General features: G+C 43.3%; 1 protein-coding gene across 3 annotated transcripts in view; it reads right to left on the minus strand.

Moving 5' to 3' along the window:
* Nucleotides 1–13,022, minus strand: part of LOC138664219 (baculoviral IAP repeat-containing protein 1-like) — a 126,792-nt gene that overhangs the window by 39,833 nt on the left and 73,937 nt on the right. Inside the window, exons 7-9 of one of the 3 annotated variants that reach the window (XR_011318307.1) lie at nt 8,375–8,545; nt 7,893–8,013; nt 6,940–7,306 (exon numbers count right to left, since the gene is read on the minus strand). Coding sequence is in view for 2 of the 3 variants with exons in the window: in XM_069750733.1 (XP_069606834.1) it covers nt 7,893–8,013; nt 8,375–8,545 (292 nt within the window). In the remaining variant the exon portion in view is untranslated. The remainder of the gene's footprint in view (nt 1–6,939; nt 7,307–7,892; nt 8,014–8,374; nt 8,546–13,022) is intronic. The other 2 variants (XM_069750733.1, XM_069750722.1) reach the window with 2 other exon arrangements.

Below are 13,022 nucleotides of genomic sequence, written 5' to 3' on the forward strand. Positions count from 1 at the left end.
CGGTTGATGGAGAGGGAGGATCATAGGATGCAGAGCCCGTGTTTGGTTGTAGGGTGTCTCGATCGTTAGTTTTTCTAGGGTGTTCTGGCATATGAATTGTGTGAAGGTTTTGTGGAAATTAATTAAGTCTGAGAACTGCTGTATTCCGTTACTCTGTGTGGTTTTCCGAGACACCCGATGGGAGGGGTCAAACCGCTGCGCTGTGCCTTTCTTCTTTTGTGTTGAGGAATGCTGTAAATTCTTATCTCCGTGTTTCTGGTATGGAGGGGGCGAGTCGCTGCGTCCTCTCGGAATTTTCTATCCTTGTGTAGTATGTGTAATAGTACAATATTGTATTGAAGTAGAAAGAATTATTGTAAGTAAAATATGGTGTTTTGTTTTAGAAAGATACTTGTAAGAGATTGTTTGGTTATCAGTGTAATTGAAAGATTGGTAAAAGATTCACCTGCTTCAAGTTGAGTGGTTGATATATAGCAAATTAAGGATTAACAAAGGACGTGAATTTGGATTTGTTTTTGTTACGTTGAAAAAAAAAGGAAAGTTGTCTATTGCTATGACAAAAAACTGGATGTTTGTGGTGCAGGAAGGAACTGAGAAAGTGACTGAGATTAATGTGTTGGGAAAGCAAACAATAAGAAATTTGGTACAGGGGGGCTCCCTGTTAGGTAATATGGTCCCTCCCCAGGAAATTAAGTCTCTTCTCCCGACTGTAAGCTCTGTGCCCCTTAACCCCAAAGCTCCAATATATCCTGGGTTGCCAAAACTTAGTGCGCCCCCACCCTATGATCCTGCCGGGTGGATTTGTGATGTATGCAGAGTTACTAATTCTCAGTGGAGAGACGTCTGTTACAGTTGTGAAGCAAGAAGATCCGGAGTTGTAGCCCCCACCTTTCCTTTGGTAAACGCTGACAGCTTATCAGCCAGAAACATCCCCCATGGCCTTCTATAGACAAATAGCAGCGAATCGAGATATTTATTCCACTCTGGACGATGCATTAAAAGTAGTACAAAGTTTCCAGAAGAACTTAACCCATTCTGTATCGGCAGTGAGATTAGAGGCTAAATCAGCAGCTGCGCTCTCTAGCCCCCACCGCTCTCAGCCCCCCCCCCCCACAGCTGCAAGGACACAGCTCCCAGCTCCTTTCCTTATCAGTGGCCCAAGCAGAAGACTTCAGCTCCAGCCCCCCTCCCTTACACAAATCCAGTCTCATACTCCAATATCCATTTTAATCCTGTGTCTGGGAATCTCCCTCGCTATGTTAATTCTCAGACCAAGAGCTTGTTTTAATTAGAGTAGATGGCAGACCCAATAAATATACTCTCACAAAACCCATCCCTGTGGGACCTTTCCCTGAAGTCACGGCTCAGTTCGTAATCTTTTTTTTTATGTCCGGTAAATTTACTGGGGGCAAATTTATTATCACAAGTTCCGCTCCAGAATATAATTCCAAGATGATGGTCAAATGGTATTTATGTTATATAACCCCTATGCAGATGAATATAATGAGATGTGTATCTTACGCAAAAAAAAATATGGGCGAGTGTCTTTACCCTGGCAGTTAGAATATCCCTATGTCACGCTGCTTCAGTATGTGGGTAATCTTTTGTTGTGTGCACAGACAGAGCAGGAAGCCATTGTTGCTACTGTTAGCCTTCGCAAGTATCTGGCAGATCTGAACTGTCGGGTTTCGGCTTCGAAACTTCGGTTCTGCCTTGGTCAAGTGATATTTTTGGGTCACTGTCTCCTTCAGGGTGCCAGACACCTCACAGAAGAAAGAAAAATAGCCGTCAGCTCCCATCCTTTCCCAAAAGATGAGACTGAACTCCAGCGTTTTCTTGGACTATGTATTTATTGTTGTCAGTGAATACCGGACGCATCCCGCAAAATGCAATTTCTCTACAAGGCCCTGAAAGACTGTTCAAGATATGGTGATGATTTTGGCAGATTCCACACTGGATACGCTGTTACTACGGAAGACACTGTAGTGCACGCAGCTGCACTCCCTCCCTCACTGTCAGGACAAGAAGCAGAATTTCGGGATCTGTCTACTGCATGTGTTCTGGCCAAAGACAGGCGGGCTAATATATATACGGACTCACAGTATGCATTTGGTATTGCTCATGATTTTGGAGCCCTATGGACCAATCGAGGGTTTGTTACTACCGCCGGGACTCAGTGCAGAATGTTGAAGCTGTTAAAGCCCTCATGGACTCAATCAAATTACCTACTCAGGTGGCCATTATCAAAGTTAAGGAGCACGGTCCTAGGAACAGTCCACAGACTGTTGGTAACGCCTTTGCGGATATGCAAGCAAAAGCCGCTGCTCTTCTACCTGTTGAACTGCCCATACCAGATATGGTGACCACACGCTCTCAGCGTAAACAGTTACAAGAAACACTGACTCTACAGGAACCTGATGATCTACGCCAGACTGAGGTTTTCTGCCGGACCCCGCAAGACCGCTTAATGACGATGCAGAGAATATCTCCAAAGAAAGAGGTGAAGCAGTGGAAGGATGTATGGACAATGGTCTCTGGAAAAAGGACCAACTTGTGTGTCTCCCTAAGCGGATGTACCCTGCTATTGCCACGTGGGCGCATGGGCCCACACATCGAGGTATCTGTCAGACCTGCAATCCCGGTCAACTTCAACGTGTACCCCCAAAGCATCTTGCTAAGCCCGACTATCCTTTCCAAAGGCTCCAGGTGGACCACATCACGTTGCCTAAGTCTGGAAGGTATGAATATTGTCTGGTGGTTGTCGACATGTTCTCCAGTTGGCCAGAAGCATTCCCTGTTACAAACATGACTGCAAAGACCCCAGCGAAGAAACTGGTGATGGAAGTTATATGCAGATATGGTGTTCCAGAAGTCGTAGAAAGTGACCAAGGCCCGGACTCTTCTTCTCATGTGTATCAGGAGGTTCTGACAATGCTTGGATCCACTGTAGCCCTCCATACTCCGTACAATCAACAATCTAGTAGGAAAATTAAGAGGCTGAACGACACACTGAAGGGACAATTGACCAAATTGATGCAGGAGACTACGGCTCCATGGCCAGGGCTCTCACATATTCGTACTACCCCTATTGCAAAATATGGCCTGTCCCTATATGAGATATTGTTTGGTTCTAGGTTCTCAGTTGCAAATTTCAGTCTCAGTAGTTGTCAGAAGAAACTGACCGTGCTGTTCAATATGTTATTCAGTTTAGTAGAAATGTTGCTAACACCCATGTTTTAGTTTTTTCTTTCCTTCCAGATTCAGCAGAAACCGACATTTGTCACAATTTGAAGTCTGGTGGTCTTATGGTCGTGAAAAGCTATGTCAGTAAAACTTGAAGGAAAGAGCACCTGGATCCACGCTTCACACTGTAAAAGAGACCGAACCAGCGCTTAGTCGCAGCAGTGATTAAAGAAAAATGTTGTTGTTGTTTTTGGTCCTGGGGCTGGGGGCCATCCTCGCCCCTACCTTTTCGGCCCCTATTGTAAATAAGAATTCCGGTGCTACTATTCTCTGGGTAAACCTAACGGCCCCGGTAAATATCTGGCGATTTGATTTCTGCGATGTAGTCAAGTGCCCCGAGACTCAACGGCTGGTAGAGGGAATAATCCAGTATTATATATGTGTTAGAAGTCTTCTCCATAGAAACACAAACAGCCCCAAGGAAAAATTTATGGTTAGAATGGGTAAGATACAATGTAAGAGTCCAGAATATCTCTGTAGGATGTATTGCTTGTGCTGCAGCGAATACACATCTATACACACATGCATTGTTTTTATCTGATGACAATACCACTACCTGTGTTATGAATCTGTTGAAGGGTCTAAAGCCCACTGATTGCTCAGATTATGTCCCACTAATTCATGAAGCACCTAAACTAAAGGTCCCAGGGGGGATAACCGTATTAGCTGATAATTATACCTGCTATAATTCCCACGACACTTCAGGTACACCAGTAGTGGTCTTCGAGACAGGTTTCTGCAAAGAGAACAGTTCCCTGGATACTGACTTGCTAGTTAATCATACACAGTATATGTACGACATTTATTGGTTATGTGGAGATGGTAAGCTCCGTCCTAGGTTGCCTAATGCCTGGACAGGTCAATGCACCCTTGTTAAACTAGCTGTGCAGTTCAAGATTTTACCTTGGGATCCAGAGACACCTGATGAATATACCAGAAAGAGGAGAAGTCTCGATCAGCTCCATATGAGTTATGAAGAAGATCCATTGGTATATGTCGATGGCATTGGAGTGCCAAGGGGGGTGCCTGACCAATTTAAAGCCCAGAACCAGATCTATGCTAGCTTTGCTTCTTTAATCCACAAGTGCAGATTAATAAAAATGTTGATTGGATCAATTACATATATTACAGTGAACAAAGGTTTGTCAATTTTATCTGTGAAGCCTTCCAGGGTATAGTTGAGGAATTGGGCCCTAACACTAGAATGACCCTCCAAAACCGACTAGCCCTTGATATGATCTTAGCTGAGAAAGGAGGAGTCTGTGGGATGGTGGGAGAGGAATGTTGTACCTATATCCCTCAGAACTCTGGGGTAAATAGAAAGACTATGACAGCCCTTAAAAAGATAAATGGGTTAGCAGCAGAATTAAAAACTAATGCTGGAGTAGACACATCTTTCTTTTTCCGGTTGGTTGGGTGGGCTCAAAGGATTCCTTCAACAAGCTTGTCTGGTACTGATTGCCCTTCTTGTAGTTAGATCGATAATCCTCTGTTGTGTTATTCCCCTGTATAAAAAGGTTATTGCGGAGGCAACTCCGACTGGCACCTTCCTCAACCAAGAAGTAGACTCACCAGAGTACGATGGCATTGATCCAGGGGAGATCCCCAAGTACGTCCCCCTCAAGAAGTTAGACAATACCCACTACTCTCAGATGATACTAAGAGATTTAGTTTAGGGATAGCGGGAGAACTCCATGTGAAGCTAGTGAAGGGTTCAGCTGCCTGGAGGCCTCTCACAAGGGGAGAGCTTCTGAGGTGTCTGGATGAAGAAATCCACCTCCCCTTTCCGAATCACATGGACAGTCTTGAAGGATCTTTCTTTTTAGGGAAAAACTTAGTGTTTAGGGGGGATTGTCAAGGTGAAAATATATATCTTTATACTCTTTTGTACTTTATGTATTCTTATGCTGTGAAACAATAAGTTTTTCCCCTTTATGCTTGCTAATGCAAATTTAACTGTATTTAACATGGCTGCCAGTATTCACCTTTGCCCTAAATTATGATTCTGCTGAAGAAGCAAGTTACACATTCCAGAAGGACAAGTATCATTTCTCTTGAAATGATACTTAAAGTGACGTGGAGGAAGGAGGATCCATCAGATGACGTCAGACCAACCAGAGGGACTGAATACTAGACATATTGCTTAAACCCCGCCTAACCCCGCCCTCTCCACACCTTCCCCCAATAGATCATATAATGTTGTGTATTAGAAAATAAAGTCAGTTGCTGTGACGTTGCTACACTATGTAGACACACGAGCATGCATTGAGTTTGAACCAGCCTTTGTCTGACTCATTCTTATCCGGTACCAATGCTCTTATTCTGATTTGGAATGACTGGTGAAGGAAGGGTATTGTCGTGACGACCCCGACATAAGATTGCTCCCACTAAGTGTATTGGGGGACACTCGCTTGGCACGGGATCAACGTAGTCAGGCACGATTTTTGAACACAAAACAGTCCATACGGTTTATTAAAGTTTCATAAACCGGGTTATGCAGTTCATAATATACAATCCATAGAACACAATGGGCACCAACTGGTGATATTCACTTGCAGTTTTGTCTTAATAATTCATTTACAGCTTTAACTCACGGACACTAAACATGCTGGACCTCTCAATTCGTCCAGTTCCCATGGGTGTCCGTACGCCGTACACTTCACCAATGTCCCAAGTCACATACAGCGCATATGACACTGGGTCGCGGTCTCTAAACACGTCGAACCTCACTCCGTTCAGTTACCGTGGGAGACCACACAGTTCATAGAACATTACGAGCACCAACAGTCGGTAAAGGTACCTGACGGGAGCTCCTGCTCCACCTGCTGACTCCTCGTCAGTCCACACCTCTGGGAAAGCTGTCTCACAGGGATCACCAACTTGCCTGGCGGCATATCTTAGTCAGTCCAGACCCACCGAAGGACGGTAGCTTCCCCCAACATAGTCCGTCCAGAACCACAGTCACTGTGTGCTATTCAGGGATCCGGTCCTACTCCCAGAACCTCCCAACACTCCAGCATCACCAGGTCCAAAGCCCCACCATGTGCTATTCAGAACTCCTACTCCCAGGAAATTCAACACAGGTTGTTCAGTGTGCTATTCAGGACTCCTACTCCCTGGAAAATCCAACACCGGTGGTTCAGTGTGCTATTCAGGGATCCGGTCCTACTCCCAGAACCTTCCAACACACAAGCTCTCCAGGACCTTCCACTGGAACCACACAGGAAAACCCACAGGTCACTCACAGCGACCATACACAGGAACCACACAGGACCCATGTGACTCACACCCTGGTCACATTATATACCCTTAACCACTCCCCTGGATGGGAGTGTGGATGTGTGGCTAGTCTGTCCCACCCATCTCACACAACTAGCCTAGAAAGTCTCCCTTACAGCTACACCATACATATACACACTTGAGGGACTACAGGTCCCAGAACAACAACATTGCATCAGACTTACTACGCAGACTCCCTCTGTGACACATATCGGCCATTCACAACACAGCCAGTCACTGTTTCACCACGATTATCACAATAGATATGCCTCCATGCACATCCCAAAGAGCACTCACAGCGCCCCCTAGCTGTCACAGGGGTCACTGCATCACACTAAAGACATAAAGGAAAATACAAATAATGTATGGCAGACCAACAATAATTATGACTGACATTTGTTTAGAATTATTACGTACCTTAATGTAACCAGGAGACTTTTCTCTGCAGGAATCGCTCGACAGAGCTCGGTGTCCTGTCTCCGGATGGCTCCTTGGACACGACCAAGCAAATCCCGAAAAGACTCTTGAGACATCCTGGTATATTCCGGGAATTTGTCCGGGTTGGCATTAACCTCGCCATATAGCGTGTGGTAAGCTCCACGGCTCTCAGTTCAATAATGAGGTGTCTCCAAAAACGACTACGCCGTGTCCTTCTCTGTCGTTGTCTATTTCTTTGTTGCTCCCAAGCAAACGCACAGGCAAGAAACAGCTTGATACTTAAATCCAGGTTGAAATAAAAGCTATCCATGCGAAGTTCCATCATGACACAGGATACAGTAGCAAACTGTGAAGATTTCAGCAGTACAAGGGTCTATATAACGATATCCCATAATACACACCCACTGTAGGCCCATTGGCGGTGTCTGTTTATCTAGATTTTTCTCCTGTTAAATTTTCCACCAAGGGCACAGAAAATGCAAACGCATGCAAAACGCATGAAAAAGCGTGAAAACGCCGCGTTTTTTAACCGCATGCGTTACCTTATGAATCTAAAAAACGCTGCCTTTGCACACGTTTGCATGCGTTTAAGGTTGCGGATTAAGCGCTGCAGATTTTAATGCAAATGTGAAGCTAGCCTTAGCAATGCACTCTTTGGTTCAGCCTAAAGAGCGACCTGTGTGGACATACAGTATGTGAATGTGTTTAGTATGTGCATCAAAACTATGGAGTTTATGGAATAAACTTGTAAATAAGCTTTAATTTATGCAGCTTATCCATTTGAGCAAAACATTCAGTGTGATTTCTAATATTTTTGCTCAGAGAATTTATTCTCTCTGTGTACAAGACTTAAAGGCTATGTAGACCATTGCAGATTTTTTTATTGGTGTACTACAGCATAAACCCTATATCTAGTTTTGCAGAAATCTTACCAACTTGTTAGAGGATCTGGTCCTGATAACTCTCTGTCCTCCCTTCCTTCGCTCAGTGTTGCTGACAGCAGGTAAACAAGTTTTACACCGATTTCCACAGCATAAAAATGCGGTAAAAAATCTCAAGAAAGACCAGAAAATAGCATATAGTGAAGTATGAAAGTACATGAAAAAGAAACTGCAGCATTGAAGCAAGATAGAAAATATGATGATGATAAATGAGCCTTGACATACAGACCTCACATTCAGTCTATATTACTGAGACGGACACTACCACAAGAGAAAAATCTGAAATGTTGGACAAACTGCAAGCTGAATATCATGAGGTTTGAAAATGAATAAAAGAATGAATATTGCAGAACAATTTTTTAAGTAAAGGTAACCATTAATATATTTTAGGCACCAAAAAGGCCCCTGTTCTTTTGTAATTATGATGAGCACAGTAGGACTGCATGGCTCATTTTCCAATCATAAATACTTACCAAATTTTATTGATCCAGTGCTAACACTAGTGCAACCAAAAGCAAGTTTTTTCATTTGCCTCAGTTTTTCAAATTCTGTTGGTAGGTGGTCCAGCACCTCGTAGTTTTGCAGCAGATAGATAGTTACTTCTGATAAGTTAGAAAAGTTGTGTATACCACGAATCAAATGCTCTAGAACCAAAGAAACGTGAACATTAAGGAAAGAACGTTAAATAGACACTATCAAGTGGAATGGTCTCATGTCTACTTGTTTTTAATTAATAAAGAGACTGAACAAAAAATAATTAATAGTTAATACGTAACACCCACAAACTTAAATGCTTTTTTTCTGATTTTATGTGATTATACCATCACTGTGTAGCAAGTATTTGTGAAGTGTAAAGGAAATGACCCATGGTTTTCTAAATATTTCAAAAATAAAAATCTGAAAATTGTGATGTGCATTTGAATGAATACCTTCAGTCCATACTTTGTATGACCACCCTTTGCTGCAATTACTGCGGCAAGTCTTAGGACATGTCTCTACCAAATTTGCACATCTAGAGGATGACATTCTACTCTGCAAGCTAGCTGTAGCTCAGTGACATTGGATAGAGAATGTCTCTGAACAGCAATTTTCAAGTTTTACTACAGATTTTTAACCCCTTCCTGACATGCGCCGTACTAGTATTGCTCTGCGGGAACTGAGTTCCCGCAAACCGCAGTACTAGTACGGCAGCACGATCGCACGGTCTCACAGTGAGCACCGCGGCGATCGCGTGCGGGTGTCAGCTGTATGCCGATCGTGGGCATTTAACCCCTCTGATGCCACTTTCAGTAGTGACGGTGGCTTCCTGCGCTCTCCCACCAGAACAACGCAATGCGATCGCGTTGTTCCGGTGTTCTGGAAGGAGTCCCTGGATCCAAAATGGCTGCAGGGCTCCTTCCGGGTTCTTCACTGAGGTGGCTTGCCGGCGCCTGCTGAGAGCAGGCACCAAAAAGCCTCCTGCACTGCAAAATGTCAGATCAGCGATCTGATGAAATATAGTGATGTCCCACCCTGGGACAATGTTAGAAAGTAAAAAAAAAAAATAGAATGTATAAAAAAAATAAAAAATCCCCAAATAAAGAAAAAAGTAAATAAATAAATATTTTCCAATAAATCCGTTTATTTATGTAAATAAAAACAAACAAACACGTGGAACAGTATAAATGCCCCCCCCCCCCCCCTAAAAGAAATTCAGGAATTGCTGGTTTTTGTTCATTCTGCCTCCCAAAAATCGGAATAAAAAGCGATCAAAAAATGTTGTGTGCCCGCAAATGGTACCAATAAAAACATCAACTCTATTTTTTGCAATAAAAAGCGTCGTTTAGTGTGTGACAGCTGCAAATCATAAAAATCCACTAAAAAACCCGCTTTAAAAGTAAATCAACCCCCCCTTCATCATCGCCTTAGTTAGGGAAAAATAATAAAATTTAAAAAATGAATTTATTTCCATTTTCCCATTAGGATTAGGGTTGGGGTTGGGGCTAATGTTAGTATTAGGGTTGAGGCTAAAGTTAGGGTTAGGGTTGGAGCTAAAGATAGGGTTGGAGCTAAAGTTAGGGTTAGGGTTGGGGCTAAAGTTAGGGTTAGGGTTGGGGCTAAAGTTAGGGTTAGGGTTGGGGCTAAAGTTAGGGTTTGGATTGTTTACGGTTGGGGTTAGGGTTGGGATTAGGGTTAGGGGTGTGTCAGGTTTAGGGGTGTGGTTAGGGTTATGGTTAGGGTTGAGATTAGGGCTGGTATTAGGGTTAGGGGTGTGTTGGGGTTAGGGGTGTGGTCAGGGTTGGGATTAGGGTTAGGGTGTGTTTGGGTTAGGGATGTGGTTAGGGTTATGGTTGGGATTAGGCTTAGGGGTGCGTTGGGGTTAGGGTTGGATTTAGAATTGGGGGGCTTCCACTGTTTAGGCACATCAGGGGCTCTCCAAACGTGATATGGCGTCTGATCCTCTTACCCTTGGGAATATAAAAAATTTTTGGGGAAAAGATCATTTTTGTGAAAAAAATATGATTTTTTTTACGGCTCTACATTATAAACTTCTGTGAAGCACTTGGATGTTCAAAGTGCTCACCACACATCTAGTTTAGTTCCTTATGGGGTCTACTTTCCAAAATGGTGTCACTTGTAGGGGGTTTCCACTTTTTAGGAACATCAGAGGCTCTCCAAACGCGACATGGTGCCTGATCTCAATTCCAGCAAAATTTGCATTGAAAAGTCAAATGGCGCTCCTTCCCTTCCGAACTCTGCCATGTGCCCAAACAGTGGTTTACCCCCACATATGGGGTATCGGCGTACTCAGGACAAATTGTACAACGACTTTTGTGGTCCAATTTCTCCTGTTACCTTTGGTAAAATAAAACAAATTGGATCTGAAGTAAAAATTTAAAGAAAAAAGTTAAATGTTCAATTTTTTTTTTTTTAAATGGTTTTGCAAATTTTGGTGTAAAAATGAGAAAATCGCTGGTCAAATTTTAACTCTTATAACTTCCTAACAAAAAAATTATGTTTCCATAATTGTGCTAATGTAAAGCAGACATGTGGATAATGTTATTTATTAACTATTTTGTATGATATGACTCTCTAATTTAAGGGCATAAAAATTAAAAGTTTAAAAATTGCAAAATGTTCAAAATTTTCGCCAAATTTACGTTTCACAAATAAACGCAAGTCATATCGAAGAAATTTTACCACTATCATAAAGTACAATATGTCACGAGAAAACAACCTCAGAATCACCAGGATCCTTTCAAGCGTTTCAGAGTCATGACCTCATAAAGTGACAGTGGTCAGAATTGAAAAAAATGGGGATTAATGGGATTTCGGTCTGAGCTGTGACTGGGTCATTCACACACAGGAATATGCTTTGATCTAAATCATCCATTGTAGCTCTGGTAGTTTAGGGTTGGTGACTTGATAGAAAGTTAACCTACATCCAAATTTCAAGTCATTCTCAGCCATTAGCAGTTTTGCCTCTAGGATTACCCTGTATGTAGCTCCTTCCATCTTCCTAGCAATTCTGGCCATCTTCCCTGTCCCTGCTGAAGAAAAGCATCCCTACAGCAAGATACTGCCACCACAGTGGTGATGATGTTTTCATGGTGATGTGCAGGTGTTAGATTTCCACAACATATAGGTTTGCATTTAGCCCAAAAAGTTTTACTTTGGTCTTATCTAACCAAAGTATTTTATTCCATACGCCATGAAGGGGACACAACTAAGATGTGTAAGAAGGAAGAAGCATGTGGAAGAATTATTTTTCAAGGCACTGTGTAATTAATTAGAAAAATCAAAAAATATCTCTTTCGTCAGCATAACTTTTTTTTTTTTACACTTTTGCAAGTTCCACCTCTGAAGGGACACACCCATGTTCTGACAGCTCTAATCATGCTGACTTTACATTCCAACAATGTCCCACAATGTCCTAAATCAGAAATTTAAGCCATGAGATCCCACTAGTTGGCTTCACTAGTTGTCATGAGTAGTGATGAGCAAGTGCACTCGTTGCTCGGGTTTTCCCGAGCACGCTCGGGTGACCTCCGAGTATTTATGACTGCTCGGAGATTTAGTTTTCATCGTGGCAGCTGAATGATTTGCAGCTACTAGCTAGGCTGAGTACATGTGGGGGTTGCTTGTTTGCTAGGGAATCCCCACACGTAATCAAGATGGGGAAATGGAAGTGCTGATGATGGTGCACATAGATGACGAGGACATGGGGCAGGTGTGACTGTGCCTGTTGCTGGAGCACATACAACACGCCCATCCCCAAGACATAGCTTCCTGTCTCACTTTGCAGGGAGGCACCAGACACCACTTCTGAAGCCACACCAGTGCGAACAGGTTGTCGGATGGATAGCAGATAATGCTTCCAGCATGCTTGCTAGCACCACTCAGTCTTGCACACGGTCCAGTCTCACCACCCAAGAGTCTAGATCACTTAATCCTCACCCTGATCCTCCTTCCTCCCACCATGTTGATTCCCAGGAGACCAGTGATCCCACAGTAGGACACACTTTACATCATCATTTCTTGATTGTGGCCTCTCACCCTGTATGTTTGAAGAGGGACAGGAGAACATGCTGTTTAGTGATGCACAAAACTTAAAGCAGCCACAGTCACAAGAAGATGACGGTGGGTAACGAAAATTTTGGTAGATGATGATGAGACATATTTGACAATAAGTCAGGTTGTTGTTAAGTCACCAAGTAAAGAGGACCAGGTTTGTGGCAGTGGAAGACGAGGTGGTGGATGATGAAGCCACTGACCCAACCTGGGAAGCTGGCATGCAGAGCAAGGCCAGCAGCTCTGAAGGTGAGGGATCAACAGCACCAAAACAAGTAGGAAAGGAAGTGTGGTGACCAGAGGGAAAAGGCAGGCAACTGTTCCACAGAGCACTTGTGAATTTATCTGTGAAAGAGTTAGGTGTTTCCCAGTCCAGGACTTTTTTAAAAAGAGTTCTGAGCAAAACAAATGGTCATTTGCAATCTGTGCCATGACAACATCAGCAGGGGCATAACCACTAAGAGCCTAACCACCACCAGCAGGAAAAAGCACATGTCATCTAAGCACCTAACTTGGTGGGACGAATGCCTGGGTCCACAATTGTGGACACCACTGCCTCTTCCCATGTGC

Source organism: Ranitomeya imitator, chromosome 1 (assembly GCF_032444005.1).
Source record: "Ranitomeya imitator isolate aRanImi1 chromosome 1, aRanImi1.pri, whole genome shotgun sequence".
Classification (NCBI taxonomy): domain Eukaryota; kingdom Metazoa; phylum Chordata; class Amphibia; order Anura; family Dendrobatidae; genus Ranitomeya; species Ranitomeya imitator.